At 40.1% G+C, this 24,884-nt stretch overlaps 2 protein-coding genes across 2 annotated transcripts in view; one reads left to right on the forward strand and one right to left on the reverse strand.

Moving 5' to 3' along the window:
• Nucleotides 1–2,545: 2,545 nt before the first annotated feature.
• GNAT2 (G protein subunit alpha transducin 2) lies at nt 2,546–10,757 on the forward strand. The gene is made up of 8 exons (XM_030868940.2): nt 2,546–2,663; nt 4,397–4,439; nt 4,742–4,883; nt 5,624–5,781; nt 7,701–7,829; nt 8,061–8,190; nt 9,875–10,028; nt 10,567–10,757. The coding sequence occupies exons 1-8, from the start codon at nt 2,546–2,548 to the stop codon at nt 10,755–10,757; spliced, it is 1,065 nt and encodes a 354-aa protein (XP_030724800.1).
• Nucleotides 10,758–18,415: 7,658 nt separating this feature from the next.
• The window catches only part of GNAI3 (G protein subunit alpha i3), a 39,955-nt gene continuing 33,486 nt past the window's right edge, over nt 18,416–24,884 (reverse strand). The window contains exons 8-9 of the mRNA XM_030868939.3: nt 20,252–20,465; nt 18,416–20,161 (exon numbers count right to left, since the gene is read on the reverse strand). Coding sequence (XP_030724799.1) covers nt 20,275–20,465 — 191 coding nt within the window. The 3' untranslated portion in view covers nt 18,416–20,161; nt 20,252–20,274. The remainder of the gene's footprint in view (nt 20,162–20,251; nt 20,466–24,884) is intronic.

A 24,884-nucleotide genomic window follows, 5' to 3' on the forward strand; every position in this document is an offset into this window, starting at 1 on the left:
ACAAGTCAGTGGCTCCTTTAACAATGCAAGTGCTGCTGTTACTGAGCTCATGCATTTGCCCGTCTTTTTTTGCCCAACGTTCTTTCTCGGGCTGCTTTTGTGGGGTAGTGGAAAGAAAGATTGCCTGGCTTGTTTACTAGGCTATATGACCTTGAATAAAAGCTACTTAACCCTCAAGTCTCAGTTATCTGGTCTGTAATTTGGGGACAAGAGCACTTACCTTGAAGTCAGTGTGAGAATTAACTGAGATGAGCCACGTAAACTGTCTAGCACAGCTCCTGGCAGTTCCTTGCTCTGAACGGTGCAGGCTGCAGCGCAGCTCTGGCCTAGGTATAAGTTACCAATATTGTGGGTAGGTTAGGCAGGGCTGGTGAGGTATCATTACTGAAACTTTATAGCCAAGATTCCAAGACAGTCACAATTTCAAAGACTCTCCTGTTTTCCCTTAAGTCAATAAGCACCTGCCAATTTTTGATTGGGAAAAGATGATCACCATGGAAGGCACCTTGGCGGCTGCCTGCTTCTCCATCAGCCCTGAGAGTCTGGGCTCCAGGCCCAGGGCTTCTCAGCCAGATACCCAGATATGCAGGCGAGAGGCAGTGGGTAGGAGGAAGGTGATCAGGGATAGCTCAGGGTACCTGGTAGATGGGAGACCTAGGTTCTACCTCCCACTTTCTCAGTCTACCTGGCCACTGCTGCGCAATTCCACTCTAAAAGGAAAGAGCAAGTTAAATACTTGGAGCTCAGTGTTTCTCTGCATTGGCTGCGCATTAGAATCACCTGGGAGATTTGAAACTCTTCATGCCTGGACTGCACTCCAGACCAGTTAAATCAGTATTTTTTTCTTTTTTTAAGTTCTCTGGGTAAATTCCAATATACACCAAAAGCTGAGAACCACTAGTCTAGATCAGAGTTTTTCAAACTGTATTAGTTTAGAATATAGTTTCTCAGGCTCTAGAATTGGCACTACTACAGGAACTTATTGATTCTAAAATACACTCTTTTAAAAATACACATATATTAACCTCTTTGAAATCAGAATGATCTTCCATTCAGTGCCATCCAAAGTTTGATGAAATATAGAAACAAGCAACCCAGGTAATTCTTATGATTTGGCCAGTTTGAGGAAAAAATAGTTCTGTAGTACTCCCTAGGGCAGAGCTTTCCAATCTTTAGTATCCTTAGAGTCACCTGTGATCTGTTAAAATGCAAGTTCCGAATCAGAAGGTCTGTGTTAAGGCCTAAGATTCTGCACTTATAAGAAGCTCCCAGGTGATCTGTGCTGGGCCTTTCACCACATTTTCGGTAGCAACATTCTAAAGTATGTCCCTCTGAGGAGCTTCCACAGCAACTCATTTAAGTAAACTGAAATAATTGGCATAGACAAGTATGACCAATGGAGAGAGTCTTTGATATGTCTGTGAGGCAGTTTGTAGGCTGCACACTCATTTCTCCCTGGGAAGGGGCAGCTGCGACGAGAGCCAGAGGAAGGGCTGCCCTGACCTTTGAGGAGCCAGAGGCTAGAGTCTAATTTCCCAAGGAAGCACTGTTATGAGAGGCAGCACAAACCCTCTACACTGAATACCAGCAAAGTTCACTTGCCAAGTGAAGTTAGGTCCCAGGTGGCTTTAGTGGGTAAGCAGCCCCGTTCTCTCTACCACATACCCTTTTTCCTTCTTTCCCTCACTCATCAAAACTTCATTGAGGATCCACTAATAAACCACAAGGTCTGAAGGATTCAAAGATGAATCAGATTTGGTACCTGACCTTCGGGGGGAGGAATTCAGTCTGGAGGAAACCCATCTGTAAAACAGACAATAATGAAGTGATTAAGTGCTAATAACAGGAGTATGTATAAAGAGATGAGCCAACATAAAGGAACAACGCTAATAGCTTCCTGGTGCAGCAGCCACTGGAGGAGCTGGAGGAAACATTTCTAATCTTTCCAAAAAGGGGTAAACCCCAAACAAAGATTCCTTGCCAGGACCGGCCTGCTATGATGGAAGAGTGTGCGTTGGTGCCTTGAAGCTGTGTAATCTGGAGTCTCAACGTGGGGAAAGCTTCCTCTGTTTGTGTTTCTAATCTCTAGCTCTAAAATGCAAGTGAATCTAAGAAGGAAGAGACTTTTAGGGGATCAGTCCCTCAAAAGGATGGGACAACCATTATCTTATTCCAGAGAGTTCCAGCATCTGCATCCTATCCTCCTGTGTCAGAATCCAGCACATCATTTCCCTAGGTCTTTGCCCTTTGTCATATTGAGCTCTTAATTGGCTCAACCCATCACATTGCTAGATATAAAGGCTACAATCCCTAGACTAAGTAGGTCTCTGGCTGGGGTACGTAGCCTCAGGCAAGACAGGCAGGGTACGAGAATATAGAGCCCACTCCCTCACCCAGCTCCCTACAGACTGGCTTTTTAGGAGGACTAAGAAACTGATACGTGATCCCAATTTACTTTTTCCTTATCTTCCATCTCTCAGATAGGAAACCCTAGAGGACAAGCTTAAGGGCCAGAGGAAGCCACCAAGGAGGAGACGGCAGAAAGATGGGGAGTGGAGCCAGTGCTGAGGACAAAGAACTGGCCAAGAGGTCCAAAGAGCTAGAAAAGAAGCTGCAGGAGGATGCTGACAAGGAAGCCAAGACCGTCAAGCTGCTATTGCTGGGTGAGCGAGATGGGAAGATGGGCCAGAGAAGGAGAAGGTACTGCTCCTTCCTGCTTATCCTGGATGGTAGGTGGGTTCTAGCCCACTGTGTGGGGAGGAGGGATGGAAGGTCATGTTTCCTCTCCCCATCCAGTCTCAGGCTAGGGGATCAGGAGCTCTAGGGCTGAGCACAGCCACCCCAATGAGATGCAGAATGCCAAAGTTACTCTGGAACTGTTCTGCTCTTCCTTGAACCAGGAATAGTGTGTGAGGGCCAGGATGCACCCACCCATCTCCAAATTTAACCAAACCTAACACCTAACAACTTAGCAAATATCATGAACTCTGGGCTTGCAGACACTTACTGAATCTACAAACAGAAACTCTGAGTCAAGGACTCAGAAAAGGACAGTGGACTCAGAAGTCCTACCATATAATCAGTGTCATGTAGTGCCAAGGATAGGCCTAATGGTTCTTACCAAGTATACTGGTTCCTTCTCCTTGCTTTCAGTAAAAAAATTTGTAAAAATATTAGAAGTGGGGAGCCCTGAGTGGGGATGAATGGAGTCTTTAGAGAAGTCATTTCCTGGCTTTCTATTCAGCAGCTGCCTCTAAAGCCCCTGCCAGATGGGAGGCTCATCAGCTTGATGAGCTCCTAAGCAGATCACAGGTTTGTGCTGAAAAAAGAAAAGCACCTCAGTCGGTCAGAAATTGATCATGGCTGTAAACAGAGCCAAAACAATAGAGTTTGGGACACCTGGCTTAGGAAAAACACCCAATGGTAGTACAGAGGTAGGCAAGCTGGAGCAGGTAGGATCTTTATAGCAGAAGACTGGCTGGCTGGGCTGGGTTTCCAAACCCATGAGGAGCCTGGGAACTAGAGCCCCAAACTAAGGCACCTCCTTTCCCTCAGCCGATCTGTGGCATGGCCCTAAGGACACACTAAAGAGCACATCTCTGTAAGCAGACTCCAAGGAGCCCAGGAGGCTACAGAGGGGAAAGAGATGGCAAGGCCCCTGAGAGATCTTTTAAGCCTAAGCAGCTTTCTTCTACATTCAGGGTAAGAAGCTTAGAGGGACCAAGCACAGGATAAGTGGGGGTGGGGGGGTTGGTTTAAGGCATCAGGGATAGTATAGAGTGGGGGAGAGAGCTGAAGGGTATGCGGGTCTTTGATAGAGGGAGAGTGGGGTGTGAATGAGGATCTAAGAACATTTTAGCCAATAATGGAAACAGTAAGATAACGAAAAAATAGTATTTCAGTGAGGTGATCCAGCTTTCTCCAATCCCACCCCAAGATCACTCTCTTGAGTAAAAATAGGCAGAGTAGAAATGTGTTAAAGGAGTTCCCCTGAATCTATCAGTGGTTCTCAACGAGATCTTGTACATCTCCACCCCCACCCCAAGACACTTGGAAACGTCGGGAACATTTTTGGTCGTCACAGCTAGAAGACTGGAGTGCTATTGGCCTCTGCCAGGAGTGCTGCTAAACACCCTACAATGCACAGGACAGCCCTCCACAGAAAAAACCATCCAGCCCAAAGTGTCAATACTGCAGAGGTTGAGAAACTCTCCTCTAATTCCAGATCAAATGGCCTGAGCTCAAAGCTGGCAGAAATTGGGGCGGTAATCATCCCTATGTGTTCTCCCCTAACAAGGCTCCCAAGCGAGCAGTGGCTTAGACTTCTCACGGGCCATCTCCTGGAGGGTTGGGGAGAGCCGGTGGAAATCTGAAGCATAAGCATTTCTCCCTGCAGGTGCTGGGGAGTCAGGAAAGAGCACTATCGTCAAACAGATGAAGTGAGTAGGAACAAAGCCCCAAAGGACTGAGGTAGGGTGAAGACGTCAGTAGAGCCAGTGGAAGCATGGAGGATAAAGGTCTCTTTATCTGGGTTCCTAAGGAACCCAGATGTAAAGGATATAAAGGATCTTATTCCCAATGTCCCTCATCTGCATGCCCCGTGTCCCTCACTCTCCACTTCCGTACAGCAGTAAGAATAGAGAGATTGGGTTCTTATGACCCTTTAAATCCTCCCAGAGTCCCAATCCCTTAGGTCTGGTTACTCAGGTCCAACGAAGGGCTGGGTGTCTCCTCCTTGCAGGATCATTCATCAGGATGGCTATTCACCAGAAGAATGCCTGGAGTACAAGGCCATCATCTATGGGAATGTGCTACAGTCCATCCTGGCTATCATCCGGGCCATGCCCACGCTGGGCATTGACTTTGCTGAAGCAAGCTGTGTGGTACGTGGTTAACGCTATGTGGTTAAGGGTGGGAGGAAAGGCTAATGAGGAGAACAGGCCAGTGGCCAACGAGCTATGAGGAAACATGGGTCAGAAAAAAGTTTATGTAACTAAAATCCCATTTGCTGAGCTTTAAATCTTTTTACTTCAGTCCTAGCAAAGCATGCAATTCCTACCTTTATAATAAATGTTCATTAAAAAAAAATCTGCTCTCAGCTTCCTCTGCCTTTTGGTCTTATTTTACCATTTAAATTGTTCCCCTCAGGTTCTTTGCCCTGGCTGTGGAACTTTTATAGGCCAAATTCCTAGTTCCAGTTATTGTCCTTTTCCTAGATTTCAATCACTGAAAAAACAAAGGTGATAGGTTCCTGTCTATCATCTTGTCCATTTCATGATCAATCTGGTCTTTAAACTTCCAATCTCCCTGCAGCAGAGCACCCACATTTTGTGGCAGGACACTCACTTTTGGACTAAGGATGGAAGATGGAAACACCACAGAGGAAGCCCCTGGGACCTCTGTTATCCACTAGATATCCCAGGGCTGGATATATTGCCACCCTCTGCATCTCAGAAGCACCCTCAAAAATTAATCAGTGTTTATTTTAGAATCTTTGCTGGACACCATCTCCACCTTAGGCTTTGGTTGCAATGCAAAATGCTTTCCTTTCAGCAGAATTCCCAAAAGCCTCCTGGAAAGCCATTACTCCCGTGTAAGTCTCATCCTGGTTTCTGCCTTACAGGATGATGGGCGACAGCTCAACAACCTGGCTGACTCCATTGAGGAGGGCACTATGCCTCCCGAGCTGGTGGAGGTCATCAAGAAGTTGTGGAAGGATAGTGGGGTGCAAGCCTGCTTTGACAGAGCTGCAGAGTACCAGCTCAATGACTCGGCATCCTAGTAAGACTCTGACTGGGGAGGGGGTGGGATGAGGCGTCGGCAACCTTCTAGGAGAAATCACAGCCAGCTGAAAATTTTAGGCACTGACAGCTGGAGACCCAAGGACTGAATTCAGGCTGCATGCCTGTCTTATTAGGCTTGAGCAGTGTTTTACTATGCTTTGAATTTAATGCCTTTACATTGGGACATTTGCCACAGTTCCCACCACTCTGTATTGCTTTACACTGGTTCACTGCAGCCTACAAAGCTGAAGACTCAAAATTCAAAACAGAGGTGCTCTGTTTAACAGCCCTCAGCCCCTGCCTTCTTAATTCACACACGTAGCCTCTCCTTTCAGAATCATGAACACTAATACAGCCCTGCGGTTCTGCCACGCATTCTCCTAGGAGGCATGATTCATCATGGCCCTCTCAGGGCTGAAATTTCTAGCTGGCAACACAGGCTGTACTTAAGTCACTAGCCTAAAATGAAAATCTCCTTCACCCACAGCATCTTATGTCAAGGTGCCAGGGCACAGGACACAAACTGCCAGGGCAAACCAAAGAAAGTTGGTCAGGGGTTAGAGAGTACCAGCTATGCAAAGTTGGTCCCCAAAAGATAAGGTACGCAGAGTTTATCAATCCTACCTCAAACAGCATGATATCATAGATGGGCATGAGCTTCAGAGGCAAACAGACCTGGGTTTAGCCCCTGTTTTATCACCTTATCTTATAATAAAGTTATCATTTACTATCCCTGGAGTACTCACTCGCTCAGGCCTAGGCACTGCTCAGTGCATTAGGTACACCTTTTCATTTAATCTGCACAATATGCCTTTATGGTAGATAGTATTTTTTATTAGTCCTATTTATAGATGGAAAACCTGAGGTTCAGAGAAGAAAATTAACTTGCCCAAAGTCATATAGATAAATGGCAGAGGCTGGATTGAAATCCAGGTCTATTTGTCCACAAAGTTGAATGTTTTTTACAATATAGCACAATGCCTCTTGTCCTGGACAAGTTATTTAACTCTTCTGGATTTTCCCTTCATCTGTAAAATGGGATATGAAACTTGAAGGTTTATGAGGTTAAATGAGAATTTAAATGTGAAAATGTCTGGCATATACTTAATTTGCCCTCCCTCTTTCTCTCAGTCCTCTCACTTCACATCTGTTTTTTTTTTTTTTTTTTTTTTTACTTTTTAATGCTAACTATCAAACAAATACAAAAGCAGAATAATACAATCAATCACCTGGCTTCAACTGTTACCAACCGATGGCCACTCTTGTTTCATTTTATCTCCATTTCCCACTGAAATATTTTGAAGTGAACTCCAGATATATAATTTCATCCTAAAAATTTCACTATGTTAGCTCTAAAAAATAAAAGATTCTTTAAAAAAAAAAAGAATCACAACATAATCATCACATCTAAATATTTAATAATTCCTTAATGTCATCAAATATCCAAGTCAGTGTTCATTCAATTTTCCCCAATTATCTCGAATGTTTTCCCTTCAACTTGATTCAGGATATAAACAAGGTCCATGCATTGCACTGGTTCACATCTCATATATTTCTAAAATCTCTTTTAATCTACTCCTGCTTCTTGATGGAATTTTGGCACCCATTTAAACCACCAAGTCTCATTCAAGGGTCTAGAAAACCTTGTAGTCAGGTGAAACACAAGGAAAAGTTATCTGACTTGACTTAAATGGGACAGAACCTCTGCCCCAAATGGGCTTGTCCCTCAGCCCATCCCACACTTCCTTTTGTAAGGACACAAGAGGGTTTGAAGGAAAGACTCCTATATTTAACAATATGAATTCTAGGCTGGTTCTATCACTAAGTTAGCTATATGCCTTTGGGGAAAACCCTTCACCTTTCTTGACTTTGGCTGTGGAAAATTTAATATTATCAATGCCAATCACTTTTTTGCAGCTACCTGAATCAATTAGACCGAATTACAGCCCCTGACTACCTCCCTAATGAGCAAGATGTGCTACGATCCAGAGTCAAAACCACAGGCATCATTGAGACCAAGTTTTCTGTCAAAGACTTGAACTTCAGGTGAGTACACGGTTCCCTGGGAGCATGTCAGATACCCAAAAAGGGACATAGGTATGCTTCTTGGCTTTCACAAAAGCCCAGTCTGACTTCCTCCTACTTCTCCCCCTTTCCTTTCCACTTCCCATCTTACCGCTAACTGGCCCCAAAGTTGCCACCTCTGTGGGGTAAACACCAAGTGCATGTGGGTCACACAGTAGGTATACGTTTGAAAACAGGTGTTTCTTCTCTCAGGATGTTTGATGTGGGAGGGCAGAGATCAGAGAGAAAGAAGTGGATCCACTGCTTTGAGGGAGTCACCTGCATCATTTTCTGTGCAGCCCTCAGTGCCTATGATATGGTGCTGGTGGAAGATGACGAAGTGGTGAGTGACCTTTGCACCAAGCAGCTTTGATAGATAATTCCCCTGTGACCTTTCCTCTAAACTTTGTGTCACTCCATTACCCCAACTTGGGTGATTTCAGCTAACACTAATAGTCTAGCAGTCTTCTAGCAGACCAATGTCTCAAGCAAATAATTCTAAGAAAACCTCTTCTTCTGCAGGTTCTAGGTTAGCACTTTAGAACTCCAGATTTACTGAGAGCTTGGTCTCCAATTAGACATCCAAGTATTACTTGGGACATCAAAAATCTCATAAGAGAAACTGAGTATTAAAGGGTAAGTGATCATTAACTTCGCAAGGCAAAGGAGTTACTTAGTAGTCTCCCAGGCTGCCTATGGAAGTAAAGGATAGGAGATGAAAATGATAGAGCAGAAAGAACAACATACGATGTGTATCTTTATGCAACATGATAGAGGGGTTGCATACTAACCTCACTTGGAAGCCTAAATATATATTCAGTGTCAACAGGACTACAGAGAGACTGGCAAACCAGTTTTCTCACATGCCACTTAAATTGGCAGCTGGAGAACTACCTGAAGGTGGTTCTCTTGAGCCTGTGGAGTTTTACAAGACAGGAGCTCTGCAGGAACAGTGTCAGCCCATCCAGGTACCGTCCAAGTTTAAGACAGGGCATGTCAAAGGCATGGAAAATGCCAATTTTACAAATGCATCTGCTCTATAAACGGAGGCCCACAGTTTACTGATAGAAGACAAAGCTTCTATCCTTCTATTCCCTGCTCCAGTTCTTCTCCCTTCTCCTTAGTAGTTCAGGTTCACATTAGAGCACTCTGAATATCTTCTAGCCAAAATGTCTTAGAGGGTCATGCATTTTCCAAGATCTCTTCCATCTTTAACCTTGAAGTCTAGAAGGCCTTAAAGGGTTTTTATAGGAGTATTAGCAATGAGAAAAGGCTACTAATTAGTTTTATAAGGTGAAAAGACTGAGCCCAAGTCAGCTAATAGCACACTTCAAGACCCTAAAGGTCTACTCCCTAACAATAGGCTGGTTTGGGGCACTGGGTAACCTCTGGACTCTGCAGATTACAGCACTACTTCTCACTCATTGAAAGTGGCAATCAGAGAAGGAAATAAGGCAGAAGTGCTTGTGCTGTGGCACTGGGAAATTCTTTAGCCCTTATCATTTGGCACAAGGGCCAAGTAATCCCTATTATGTTCCTGCCTGAACTGAGATCTTGGACTTTATAACAGAAGCCTATCAAAATCATCCTGGAGATGTATGTGGACATGTTAACTTGGGCCCAGTTTCAACCCTGAATCAGCAGCCCTTAAGGATATCAAAATCCTAAGCTGTGCCCTGGTTGCCAAAGATCTGCATAACATTTACTGTATACCTATACACCACCTACTATCATGGACACTATGCATACATGATCTCATCTAACCTTCATAATAATCCTGATAGGGAAACTGAGACTCAGAAAAGCTCAGGACTTTCCCCCAAATCATACAGTTGTGATATAAAGAGGATTAGAAGGAAGTCAGATCTCTTTGGCTCTACTCTACCACACTAAAAAAGAGATAAGCTGTTCCCCATCTTTCCTTTTACATTTGGAACACTGGTTTCTTCAAGGGGAGCAAGAACAGGAAGTAGGCAGATATCCCATAAGCCCAACCTGATATCTCTGATGGTGTTTCCTCTTAATAGAATCGTATGCATGAGTCACTGCACCTGTTCAACAGTATATGCAACCACAAGTTCTTTGCGGCTACTTCCATTGTCCTCTTTCTCAACAAGAAGGACCTCTTTGAGGAAAAAATCAAGAAAGTCCATCTCAGCATTTGTTTTCCAGAGTATGATGGTAAGTGCCAGGGGCTGGAGACAATTCTTTCATAGTAATGACAGGTGGCTGCCTCATTTCCTATACCAAGGAGACATAAAGGAACTTGTCTTTAAGGAGTAGTAAGTGAAACTCCTCTGCTTTGCCAAGTTGATGATCCCTTATCCCTTTAATATTCAGTTCCTCTTATGAGCTTTATAATGTCCAAGTGATATTTGGATGTCTAACCCGAGAAAGTTGAGCATTCAGTTAGAGGTTTAAATTCCGATGTCTCCAGAATAGAGCAGACATTAGATTCAGGAGACCCACAGACTGCTCAGATGGTAACTGCCAGAAACCAAGGGTGGAGACATAGAGACACCTCTCTCCTCAATTTCTTTGCTCAACTCAAGTGGGAAACACTGGAGTGCAATAAAGGAGAGGGCCCTCCCTCTAAAAATAGGCCCCCAACTGCAGCTGTCTAATACAACATTTCGAGGATCAAGTGAGTCACTTAAAAAGTGAGCAACTAAGAAGGGTTAATTTATCCCACTTCTTCACTATTTTTCTGGAAAACCAGGGAACAACTCTTACGAGGATGCAGGGAATTATATCAAGAGTCAATTCCTTGACCTCAACATGAGAAAAGATGTCAAAGAAATCTACAGTCACATGACCTGTGCCACAGACACCCAGAATGTCAAATTTGTATTTGATGCAGTTACAGATATTATTATCAAAGAAAACCTCAAGGACTGTGGACTCTTCTAATTCTCACCATTCCTCAAGTATACGTTCTATAAACAGGTTCAGAATCTGGGTAATTTCAAGCAGAAAATTTTAGGTCAATATACCATGACAAGAATACATCCATTCTCCCTTGGAGATGGAGTAGGTATGATTGCAATTGTGTCTCATACGTTCTTTTAAAAGTGGGATAGCTAGTACAGTTTAAAGAATGCAAGGCCAGGAGTCAGAAGACCCAGGTTCCAGTACTGGTTCTGCAACTTACTACAAAAATGTAAATATTTCATTTCTGTGAGCCTTGAGTTCCTCATCTATAAAATGAAGATAACTTCTCTATACTACTTCACAGGGTTATTCTAATGATCACAAACATAACTGAAGGAGGGGAAGGCACATAAAAGCTGTGTGGTGAGTGACAGAAAGAAATCCTATATAAAAGCTCCCATGTATGAAATTCAACACCAGGTTTTTAGATGAATTATCCCAAACAAAAAAGCAAACCTTCCCTGCAGTCTGCAAAAAAACTAATTAAAAACAGAACCTCACTAAACCTACCACTCCTTTTTACTAACAGACCTTTATGTGCCTTAGCTCAGAGACCTGAATCACCAGATAGAAGATGTGAGTTTCTTAGTTTCTAAGGTACACATCCAGAAAGGCTTTTTTTTTTTTTTTTTTGGTCGCTCACACTGTTTGCAGGATCTTAGTTCTCCGACCAGGGATTGAACCCCGGCCCTCGGCAGTGAAAGCTCAGAGTCCTAACCACTGGACCTCCAGGGGATTCCCAAAAATGATTTTTATTAAGCACAGATTATCCCTCTGCTCCCAAACTGCCAAAAAAACTGTGTTCCCTATATCTCTGTAAGTATAGGGATACTTATCCCTGTAAGTAACTTTATCAGCTATACAAGACACGTTCTGAATAAACTTGGAGGACAGAACACACTCCCACTTGGAGTATTAATGATTTTATTGCTGCCACTTCTCTATCACAGAATTTAGAATAAGTGAGCAATCCTAAAATCCTTGTTTCAACCACTACATGTTTCAGGAGAACAAAAAAGCCAGCTGATTTTGCTTTAGGCATCGAAAATCTTCGCAGCTGGGTCCATGAGATGCCTGGCTGAAAACAACATCTCCCCAAACAGGCCAACAATTAAATTATTCCCTGAACTCCTTTAGGGGGAAACAAAGCTTGTATTTATCTTGACAGGAGGTGGTGAAGTCAAGTATAGATTTAGCATTTACAACTACTAGTGAGGAAAGCTCTGGGCATCCAAGATTTAGTATATAAAAGAAAGTGTCAATTAAAATGAATATCTGCTCCTTGCCAAAAATACACATTCACACTTAGGCTACTACTAGCAATATTGATACTAGAGAGCCATATGAGCTTGAAATACACTGAAGAATACATTTGCAGCTGTTAAAATTGGATTCATTTAATAGTCTTTCTGATTCCTTGAAGAGAAACCAACTTGGGAGAATTACCAGAAAAATAAGGAAAACTACTCTGCCCACTGCCGATTAAAAAACTTAAGCCGAAGAAAAAAATCTGGGTAAGACTTCTTGCATCCAAGCACTGTTCAGGGACTATACTAAAGGGCACGCTCCAAAGATTAACCTCTTTGCTTTAACTCAACATATAGGGGCTCTGAGTTTTTGTTTTTTTTGGTATCATAGATCCCTCTGGCAGTCTGATGAAACCTATGGACCTCTTCTCAGAGTATTTAAAAATGCATAAAATAAAACTCAAGAGAATTACAAAGGAAACCAACATATTGAACCCAGTTTTATCTTTGGAGTTCTGAAGACCCAGGTTAAGAATCTTTGCTATAGCTATGATCTTATCTATTCAGGGCCCAGATGTAACTTTTCCCATTTATTCTACCTTCAAGTAGGGTAGCCCCACCTACCCCCAAATCATGCCAGATTATTTGCTTCTTTTATTCACTTTTCCTTGATCTTTGACTCTAGGCAGGAATTGGCTATGGGCCAAACTGTAAAAGCCCAACCCAGGCTCCTCGGTTATTAATGTTCATATAGAACCTGCCCTACAGTACTAGCATGAAAACAAAGCCAGTGGGACAGGTCTTCTGGTAGAACAATCTGTAGCAGAATAAAACACGGCTGCATTTTAGTTTTCTTTTGCTCTGGTAGACATCCCAACTTTTAACTGGTTTATAAACAAATTCACACAAGCCACCCTATATGCACTTTGCAAAAAGGTTACCTTTGAGGCTGGATGGGGAAGTAGCAGTACTTAAAAGCAACACTTCTACAGCTGCTTTACTGAAGTTAGGATCTGGTTATTCATCTTACAATAGTTTCAAGCTAAAACTCTTCTGGTGAGTCTACACAGAATAAAAACAGTGGGCCTTGGTCATCCGTTCTCTTGTTCCTTAGAACAAAGTCAAAACAATTTCCTAAAGCTCTTAGCCAACACTGGGATGTTCTCTGAGTAAAGGTAAGAGGACTTCAAATGTTCTGGATAAGCTTCCGAAAAAAGGCATTAATCCTTACCGCAGTTTCACTGTTTGTCAGGCCCAGAGATGGTTCCCAAACCTCATACTATTAGAGACAACTCCACTGGTACTTCTCCTGCCCAACCGGCTTATTTTTATCTCATGGACATTTTGATTGTGTGGATCAAAAGTTCTCTTTGCATAAAACAGCTGTTAGAAAGCTTAAAACCAAAATTATGCCATATACTCACTCTGCTGTCTATATCTGTCTTCTTTTGTTTCATTTTAAATTTACACTATATTGTTGAATTTTATATCATCAGAAATTGTTTTTTCATAACAAGATAGGTCAGAAACTAATACTCAACCCTATTTTCACATACTGCAATCTTAATTCTTAGAACGATAAAGCTAGAAGAAACTTAAAATATTCCAGGTTCACTAGCAATTTACAGATAAGTAACTGAGGCCAAGGGAGGTGGAGAGTCTTCATCAAGATCACACTGCTAGGAAGTAGCAGAACTAGAACTCCAAAACAGGTCTTCTGAATCCAAAGCCAGTGGTCTTTCTATATGCACCGTAATACCAACAGCCCACCATACACTATAACATCAAAGTCAATTTTTTCATTCTCCTAAGCTCCTTCTATTCCCAAACAAATCCTTGGTCATTTTTAAATTATGCCATCTCTAAATCATAGATATTTAACAAAATCATCTCCACACTAAATCCAAATTGGTCTCAAAATAGAATGTGAAATTAGCATAAAACAGTAAAAGTATAAATAGCTTTGTTTAAGGTATAATTTTCTGTTCTTAGAGGGCAGAGACTGTAACACACTTCCCTTGCATTGCATGATTAGACACTGATGAAAGTAAGCCAAATGTAAATTAAGTTCCATTTCATATAAATCTGATTACAGTTGCTTTTTTTTTCTTATAAAAATATGATTGACTCAAAAGGACACATACAGTATAATTCCACTTATATGAAGTACCTAAAGTAGTCAAATTTATAAAGACAGAAAGTAGAATGGAAATGGGGAATTATTATTTAATAGGTATGGTTTCAGTTTGGGAAGATGAGAAAAGTTCTGGAGATGAATGGTGGTGATGTATAATGATGTGAATGTACTTAGTACTACTGAACTATACACTTAAAAATAATTAAAATGGCAAATTTTATGTTATGTATATTTTAACACAATAAAAAAATGGAAAAAATATAATTGGAAATGTGCTTTTATGTTTCTGTCAATTAAAGGAGGAATAAAAGCAGCACAAAAATTCAGTCTAAAAATTCAGTATAACTATAAAAGACATATCTACTTGTAACAGTTCTTACTCTGATAAAAAAAACCACGTACCCCAAATAGTCCAAATCTGGGTGGCCCCATCCCCAAGGTGAAAAATAACAGCATTCAAAAACCACTCTATACTTGGAGATGTGCCGTAGACCAAAGTGTGCCGGCCATGCTGGGTGGAGAAGGTGGTGAAGGGTGAAGAGCTCTTACCTCCCACTTCCCTCTCTACCCGGCACAGCCCCCGGAGCACAGATTCCAGCAGGACTTCAGTGTTGGGCCAGGGACTGCAAGTGTGCCAGAGCCTCTGGTGATCCTGCTAGATAAACGCGTGAAGACATCTCTGTGAGGTCAAACAGATATACTGCAGACTGCAGGAACTTTTCTTTCCTTTGGTCATGGAAAAGTAAGCACCAGTTTGAATAGAAAATAAAGAACTGGATTTAAATGCAAAACAAAGACCTTTTCACCCTGCTTCGCAAAATATAGGGTAATTTGTAGTTGAACTTGACTTCAAGTTTTCGAAATGAATATGGGAAAAGTGATGCTGAGAAAAGACAACCAGCTACAATGAATACATTTGTTGGTATTGTCTTAGGTTACCTTTTTTGCAGTGGAGTACAATCTTGAGTATCACAAAAAGTATGTACAAAACACTTTTAAATGTGTTATTTCTATTTGATCAGAACCATAGACTATCACAGCTAGAAGAAATAATTTAGTCTGTCTTTAGATGAGGGATATAAGACTGAAAGACTTCATAGCTAGCTGGAAGCAGGGAAAAGACCAGAACCCAGCACATCAAGCAACTCTCCAACTTCATAAGAGGCTGCGGACCTTCATCTTACATAAGCAAGAAAAAACAGGTAATTTCTTATGATTTGTTATGTCTACTGGGATTTTCTCTTACATATAAACAAGCCTCTCGGTAAAACTGTTTGGATAACCCAAAGGAATATGGCTGGGGGGTGGGGGTGGAGGGTAAGAAGACAGGATAAACCAGGTTGTACAGAACTTAATATGCCAGCTGTCAAAGATCTCACAGCTTAGTGAACACTAACACACTGAGATGGTGTACCTCAGAAGTATGTTTACTAATATTTGATTATTTCTACTACCATGTTGATTCCCACTAGATTTCAGGAAGGGAGAACATATACCACTGGGCATACAAAGATTTTATATTATATTTGACTCCTCAATCATTCCCCTTACCTACCCCTTCCCAAACCCTCTCAAGAAGACTTTCATTCTATAGCTAGCTTTGCTCTTTTATCTACCAACTATAAATGAATATTCATGTTATTACACATAGTTACCTTTGTCATAGGATTTTATCTTTACTTTGGTATATCTTTCAATTTTCACTGAATAAATAAATGGAGTGAAATAAAAGTTTGGAAACCCCAAGTTTCTTGTTTTGCCTTAATTTTCTATAAAAACGAAATACTCTGTCTAAAATGTAGGAATGTTCTTTGACCAAACAGTCCTCATACTAATTTTCTGGGTGAAAGGCACTTTAAGTCATGTAGGTGCTTTATACTTAATGGCAAATAAAAAATAACTTAGTCATTCACTAGTGATTTTGATGTTGTCTACTATTTGGGTTGATCTTTAATATAAGGTCTATTCAGTTGTCCCCAAATATTGGCCCAGGTTAGCTGCATCAGAACCACCTGAGGAATTTATTTTAGAAATACATATTCCCAGGACCTGGCTCAGACATTTTAATTGAGTAGAGTTTAGCCAGAGAATCTGTATGTTAATCTTGCACCTCAGGTATCTACTGCTGCATAATATTCCATATTATCTCTTATTCCTGAGAGACTTGAGTAAAGCCAGGTGTAGGCCTGACATAGTATCAGAAAATAACCATCCTGCCCTGATTTGTTCTGAAATACGCTTTCCTCAGCAGAAGTAACTCATAAAAGGTTATGAGAAAACTGGGGGTGGGAATGGGGATTTAAAACCTAAACAAAGGAACAAGGATCTTGACCATCCTGGAAATTAGTTCTCCAGTACGCCTCACTTAAATCTTTTACTTTCTAATAGTTCATAGTAAGAGCAACTTTCAGTTCCAGGCCTCTAAGCAGCCCGGTTTTCTCTTGTGTTTGGTGGCCATAAAGTTATACGGAGAGCTGTGGCTGGTCCAGGTCAGATCTCTGATTTGTACTTTGAAGTCTAAACTGGAACACAAAAATTACCTGGCAGTACTTGGAAACTGAGATAATTTTGTTTTTAAAGTCAGTGTCACATATGAAAGATTTCACAGGTAATATCAGTGAGTAGAGGGCTATTGTTTTTTGAATATCTAGAAGGGGAAAAAATCAAGACAGGTTTTTAATTGGATAAGAGACTAACTTTCCCTTATATGTAACTGCCAATACAGCAAGGAGCTCTGCAACAGGAAACTCCAGAACTATGCTAAGCAAATGGATAAATATAAAAAGTAACTAGTCAGGTTAGGCAAGCAATGCCGAAAGAAAGCCACAGCTACAAATCAGAGAACAGTGGCCAGGATATAAGAATAACAGGTGGGCAAATAAATTAGAAGAACCAGCAGTTATTCCTAAATACTCCATAATGTGCATATAATAAAACACAAATATAATACATAAGAGAATAAAACATAAACGAGGGAAGAAAACAGCTTTTAAAAATTTGGTCCATCTATTCTTAGAATGTAGCACCTTGTGAAAAATAACAACCCATCAGTATGATACACTGAACTAGAGGTTTAGAATTCAAACTGTCCACGGTGAAAAAGACATTTCAAGATCCACTTATGAATAACTGTAAAAATTCTTGGAATTTTCATGCCAGGAGGTGAAACCTATTGCAAGGCTGGAATTATAAGGTTAGGGAAGACTGGCCATTAAGGAGCAGAATACTTCCTCTCTACATAGAGCCTAATGGATGGCAATTCTACAGCCCAGAGTTTTAATCAGGTGGGGAAGATGTGACTGTCAACAAAATAAAGGTACTGTTACAATCCTTCCTGCTAGTGTCTGTTTACTGTTCGTTATTTGTTAAAATTTAATTTTCTTAGATGTGCTGATTTCTTAAGTGGTCCAAAGACTGGGCACCTAAATTCTGAAACATGATCCATCACAAATCTCCAGTATTCTCCACCAAAAAGACACAGGCAATTTTTCACTTCTTTGATTACAAACATCAATCCTTTTTCTCCAGGCTAATAGATATGAGGTTTCATTCCCACATTCTGGCTCTGCTGTAAGAAAAGACCTTTTAATTCAAAATATTGATACAATAGTGATTTGTAAGGCTGATGATCAGAATCACCTTCTTAAAATTACAGAATGCCAGCCCACCAGCCAAGAGTCAATCTCCGAGATGGTTCCAGGTGATTTTGACTTAAGGCATATTTGAAAACCACTGACTGAAACTGTGTCCCTGTGTCCTTAAGGAATGTGCATTTTGATAAATTATTTGGCATGGGGGGGTAGGAGGTGATCCTCATGTAAACGCAGGACAAATGTAAATGGTATAGAGGCAAAATTGTGGAGAACTACTGTTTTTCATTGACAGAAGGGCTAAAAAATTAACATATCAGACAGACGTATTCAAATGAAAATACAAAATGCATTTCAAAGTATTAATTTTTTTGGATTATCCCTTATTTTGTGTTATCAACGCATTCCCATTAGCCCAGACTATAGAAAGACTACAGTTAAACCAACATTCTACCAGTTCTCATTTCCAGATGATCCTATATCACACAATACAATAAGGAAAAGATATATTCAAAATGAACAAGAACTATCCCTATTTACATTGTGGGCACAAGTCAATCACCAATTGAAGCTGATAATTTTCTTTCTTTTAGATCCAGTTTTGCCAATCCTAAAAAAAAAAAAACTGTTAGATAACACGGTTATACCATCTGTATAGTTGTATTTTTCCCACGAAAGAAAAAAAAAAAAAAAACTACCAATAAAGGCACTGAAGTGCTGTGGCTTGCTTTCTGAACCAGCTTTGATGACCACCAACCATTTTTTTTTTAAAACTAGTGAAAGGTCACATCAAAAGATGAAATAGAATCCAATCGAAAAAGATCGGACCCCAAAAGGCACTACTCAAACTACTGATTTGGAATGCTCAAAATGCATTCTCTTCATTTGCCTTCCCCTAATGGACCATTCAGTATTTAATGACATTTGCTGTACATTGTACAAAAGGACCTGCAGGCTGAGGTAAATAGAGCTCTCCACACAACCAAAATGTAAATCTGGAAAATGAGTTTTGACTGCATATCACTAACACAGATATGACATAACACGCTCAGTCAGGCCAAGATTCAACAATACTATTACACCAAAAGACTAACACCTTCAGGGAACCCTTCTACCTAACCCATTCTCAGACAAAGGCCTAAGCACACAGCAGGGGCAAAAAGCAACAGAAGAAAATACTTCCAGAAAGGACTAGTTACAAACAGGAACAAACCTGGGCTCTTTACTCACCATTTTAATACTGCTGCCAACTATAACAGATTAAAATCTGTACACACAACAAAGTGGAAAAAAAGTCCCCAAATCAATAGTTTCAGCAAAAGAAGGTACTGACTAAGGATTACTACAATGAACATTGCTACAATAAAAACAATGGCAAACAGGGATTTGGCACCATGTTTACAAAGTAAAGGCATGCACTGTTAATACACTTTAGATGTTTCCCAACAGAAAAAGCCAATGGAAGATGGAAAACAAGGGGCATCTTTTACAGAACTCCCTATGACTGAGACGGACAAGCAAGAATTGAAGTGGTCAATTTAGCAGATGTGTAGCAGCAAAGTCACACTGGTTCTGTTTGGAATTTAGCAATTTGCATTTCTAACCGGCAGCTGCCCTGGGTGCGTCTGTATCCAAGAAGCTGACTTTATCATACTACATCAGCATTTATCTAGTAATTTGGTAATCAGCATAAACCAGGTTAACCTTCAACCATAAGCTTAAAAAAAGAGCTGGAATCTTACTACAGAATTCTTCAATGTAATTACCATTTAGAAACCATAATGGTACTTTGAACAGGAATAGTAACATAAATTTCATCCAAAAAAGCTATAATTAGAGCCCCAATAATTGTAAAGAATTAAGCAATTATGGAAATATTATATTCTGACCATACCAAGAGTTAAAAACAAAGAGTTCCTACTAAAAGGAAAATTTTCAAGATGATCTGGTCACATCATGTGCATAGTTAAGACTGTTTGTGTTTTAATAAAGATTCTTTTACAAAGAAATAAAATTTAGTGAAGTTATTCTTCCCTTGATTAAAAAAAATAAACAACAAAAAACAACTTAAAAAATGAACTACTGGTGGTTTGTCAAGAAGGAAAAAAAAAGAGTAAGCTACATATTGAAGTTCTGGAATGCAGCACCTCAACTTGACACCTGCCCTAAACATTTGAGATTGTGAAATCCAAGTGATGTCTTCATGATCAAATCATACTTTACAGTTGTTCCAATTCCAATGTCTGACTTTAGCATCTCATGTCAATTAAGAGTTCCCTAATACAGAAGATTGTGCTAAAGAGTACTAAGATTCTGCATGCCGCTGCCATTCCCTGGTCCCGTTCATGCTTGCAGCTGCCCAATGAGACAGCAAAAGAAGTCTGGTCTCAACACTCCACACTGTAATAACTAGGAAAGAAGAACATTTGTAATTAGAAAAAGTTTACAAAGTCAAGAGACATCAGTACAGCACTATAATTAAACTGTTCAAAGTTTTACCTTCTATTTAACATCCACACTCTTCAATAAAGTCCACATTCCTTTAAGTTGTTTTTAATGATGACATCTGTAACAGCATCAAAAACAAACTGCACATTCTTGGTGTCTGTGGCACAGGTGAAGTGGGTGTAGATCTCCTTGGTATCTTTTCTTCTGTTCAGATCTTCAAACTGGCACTGAATGTAAGCAGCTGCTTCTTCATATGTATTGGAACCTGAGGCAGACACCCAATATTCTCAGTTCAAATTAAAACAGCTGCTTGGACTCAACTAAGTCAGGCCATCACAATTTACTTACGGAGAGAGGAAATATAACACAACTGAAATAAACAGATTTCTATTTTTCTATAATCATTACATGTTTCTTGAGTGCAGAATCTCATTATAAGTAAAATAAAATTATCACAAAGATCCAGGAAAACAAAACTTTAAGTTTCTTTCCCTTTTATTTAGACTTTTTAGCTAAAAAATCTAGAAAGAATAAAAGGAAACTAGGGAGGTAGGAAGATGCATTTCTAGAAGAACATAACTGTTTAAAAGGTCAGAGAGCTTGTGCTCCTTGGAGTGGTGCTGAAATAAACAATTCAAAAGGGGAAGTCATGCTTCTTTTCAAAATCATTGCAATTTTAACGGAGCTTAGCCTCAGAGCCTTAGGGAAATAGTTTAAATAACCAAAGGTAAACCAGTAGATGCAAAAGCGAAAGGGGCCTGAACTGTATATGTTTAAATGGTGAATTTTATGGTATGTGAATTATACCCTAATAAATCTGTTATTTCTTCAAAGAGGGGGACCCGAAAGTTAAACCCTATTTCAACAACATTGGTAATTAACACTCTTAATCGCCTGCTTCCTACACAATCTTGTCTACTTGTGACTCTTTAGAACAGCCTTAGAAACTGTCTGCAGAGCCAGGGAAACTCAACAAAGACAGCATACACAGTTATTCCTGTGAACTAGGGGCTATTTTCAGTGACATTAAGCACGACAAAAATATATCAACAAATAAGTATATAAAGATGACTAAATAACAAAGAAAAGCTTAAAGAAATGACTATTATGTAAACAGACTGTTTAAAGAACAGAAGGAAGATAGCTTGGTAGGTGCTTGAAATAGATTTACTGAGATGTGCAGAACCTCTGTAAATTAAAGAAGACAGATGTTTGAAACACGTAACATCAGATTTTTGTCTGGTAGGAACAGATATTGATACTTGGGAAATCAGGACTGTGAGAATCCTTAAGAATGAAGTCAATGGAAGATAGGCTTGGAAGTTCACCCTACCCCCCGCCACCCAAAAATGGACATGATATTGAGGACTCTTTGCTATGTGTTAAGATTTCCAGCTGAAACATTAATGTCAATCCTTTACTTGTCTTAAGTAAGATTGTTCTCCCATTCTAAAACGTGGATACTTTCCATCAACTTACCCAACTCTCACCTCCCTCCTCCCTCTGAACAGATGACGACATTTCCAAATTCCCTAAGAAAACAGAGGCCACGGGGCTTTAAACTACATCTCAACTTTTTAGCCCACCACCTCACTTAAAAAGTTATCTATATCTGCACTTATTTGTATCTTTGGTCTTAGAGATGTCTTCCTTTTGATTCAAAATTCAACTGCTCTATCTATACTTTTTTTTTTTAAGTTGAAGTGAAATTCACATAACATGCAATAAGTTTACAATACAGTGGCATTTAGTGCAGTCACATGCTATACAATCACCACCTCTCTCTAGTTTCAAACTTTTCCACCACCCCAGAAAAACACCCCATTCGCATTAAGTAATCATTCCTCATTCCCCTTGTGCCAATTTCCTAATAACCAACAACCAAACTGCTTTGTCTCTATGGATTTGCCTATTTGGGATACATCATATAAAAGGAATCACACAAACGTAACCTATTCTGTTTGACTTCTTCCATTTAGTATAAAGTTTATAGGGTTCATCAAAGTTGTGGCATTATCAGTACTTTGTTCCTTTTTATAGCTAAATAATACTCCATTGTACAGATATACCAATTTGTTTATCCATTCATCCTACCTAGACTTTTGCTTCCTTCTTTTCCCACCTGCTTACACATCTTGCTCCATCAATTACATCCACTTTTTGTAACTTCTCTTTTGCTGTAGGATCTTACCTCTAAGCTCATAAACATTTAAAGATCTCTCCTTCCCCTGTAATCTAAGCTGCTCAAGAGGAGGCTACACCTGTCTTCATTTCTTCACTTCCCACTCAGTAACTCACTGATCCTGGCTCTGCTCTCATCATTCCACTGATAATGCTCTCCATAACAGTCAATGATCTCCTGACTGCTAACTCCAGAGGCCATTTTTTTCAAAATGTATTTACGTACCTGCATATGACATTGTTGACCACTCCTCACTATTTAAACTCTCTTCTTAGTTTTTGATACTTTGGCTTTCCAGATTCTTCTCTTTGTAACCTATACAAACCTTTCTTTTTCTCCTGCCAATAGAGCCTGGTATTCACTCTCATTCTATTCTCTCCTCATTCTATATCATCACTCTAGGTCATCTCATCCATTTCCATGTTGTATTTACACATGATCCCAAATCAGTATCTGTTACTAACCTGTAACCTCTCCCCAGGCTCAAGGCCACATATATAACTATCTGTTAGATATCTGCATCAGGATGTTCCATAGATACTTCAAAACCAACATTCCTAAATATGAATTCAGATCACAGTACTGACACCCAATTAATACAGAACTCTGAGAGTACCTTTGACTTGTCCCACTTCCTTACCCTAGCTACACCCTTTCACCTTACTATATAAAGCATTTACATGTCTGCTCAGCTAACAAGAGGTCCCCTTTCCTAGAAATACTCAATTCTGATCTAAAGGTCATAGTGATACAGCTCTGGCACTCATGTTTGTGTCCCTAACCTCATCTGATTGAACTAAGGGTTTCTGCCTGACTTAACCCTGGCCAGAATCTCTCTCTTTTAGGAATTTGAACTTTGGGCCAAACAATCCCAGTCTAGCCTGGTCTTTTAAATGGAGGAGATATAGAAACTGTGGCAGGGCCATCTTTTATCACATAAACTGAGCAGCAGAGAAAGTTGGTAAGGAAAGAGAGAAGAATAGAGAGACACAGAGAACAGCGAACAGAGATGGGGAAAGAAGTGCTCCCAGGGTTCTTGACAGTGCTTGCAGGGTTCCTAATTCTAACTGCATTCTTGAGAACTGTCTGCATTCTTGTCCTTGACTTCTATGATATATCCTTGTATCTTCATCAAAAGTTTCTATTTGCATCCTAAGAGAGTCCTCACTAATTCAACTCCCCTACTATCTATCTTTATTGACATCTATCACATTATCTTTCTAAATCAGTTTCTACTACATCATGTACCCCAATGAATATCCTTCAATAGCTCCCCACTGTCTCAGCATGGGATACAATGCCCTCCACGAGCATCCTTGCCCACTTCTTCAACCACTCTTCCCCACCACTTTAAGCTCCATCAATACCAAATTCCTCCTAGGTTTCAGAACAAATCATGTCATTTTTAACTCCATATTTTCATATATGCTGTTTCCTCTTCCTAAAATGTTTTTATTCCCCCGTCTGCCTGATGATTTACAGTTCATCCTCTTACTACCTTACTCCAAGTGTCATTTCCTCTAGAAAAAGACTACACTGATCCCACTGAGGTAACCCCTTCTTCTGCTCTTCTATTAATGAACATTTTACACTAAAATGAAATTCTTCAAGCGTGTCTCTTTCTACAACCAACGTCAGTTTCTTGAGTGTATTAACTGCACCTTATTCTTGTATTTTGTGAATATATTTATACAAAATTTTGATTTTTATCATTCTTTATTTGCCTCAGAAAATGAAGAAGACAAGGATTAATCTCCAAAATTTACAAGCAGTTCATGCAGCTCAATAACAAAAAAACAAACAACCCAGTCCAAAAATGGGCAGAAGACCTAAACAGACATTTCTCCAAAGAAGATATACAGATGGCCAACAAACACATGAAAGAATGCTCAACATCATTAATCATTAGAGAAATGCAAATCAAAACTACAATGAGATATCATCTCACACCAGTCAGAATGGCCATCATCAAAAAATCTAGAAACAATAAATGCTGGAGAGGGTGTGGAGAAAAGGGAACACTCTTGCACTGCTGGTGGGAATGTGAATTGGTACAGCCACTATGGAGAACAGTATGGAGGTTCCTTAAAAAACTACAAATAGAACTACCATATGACCCAGCAATCCCACTACTGGGCATATACCCTGAGAAAACCATAATTCAAAAAGAGTCATGTACCAAAATGTTCATTGCAGCTCTATTTACAATAGCCCGGACATGGAAGCAACCTAAGTGTCCATCATCGGATGAATGGATAAAGAAGATGTGGCACATATATACAATGGAATATTACTCAGCCATATAAAGAAACAAAATTGAGCTATTTGTAATGAGGTGGATAGACTTAGATCTGTCATACAGAGTGAAGTAAGTCAGAAAGAGAAAGACAAATACCATATGCTAACACATATATGTGGAATTTAAGAAAAAAAAAATGTCATGAAGAACCTAGGGGTAAGACAGGAATAAAGACACAGACCTACTAGAGAATGGACTTGAGG

The sequence above is a fragment of the Globicephala melas genome, chromosome 1, assembly GCF_963455315.2.
Source record: "Globicephala melas chromosome 1, mGloMel1.2, whole genome shotgun sequence".
Classification (NCBI taxonomy): domain Eukaryota; kingdom Metazoa; phylum Chordata; class Mammalia; order Artiodactyla; family Delphinidae; genus Globicephala; species Globicephala melas.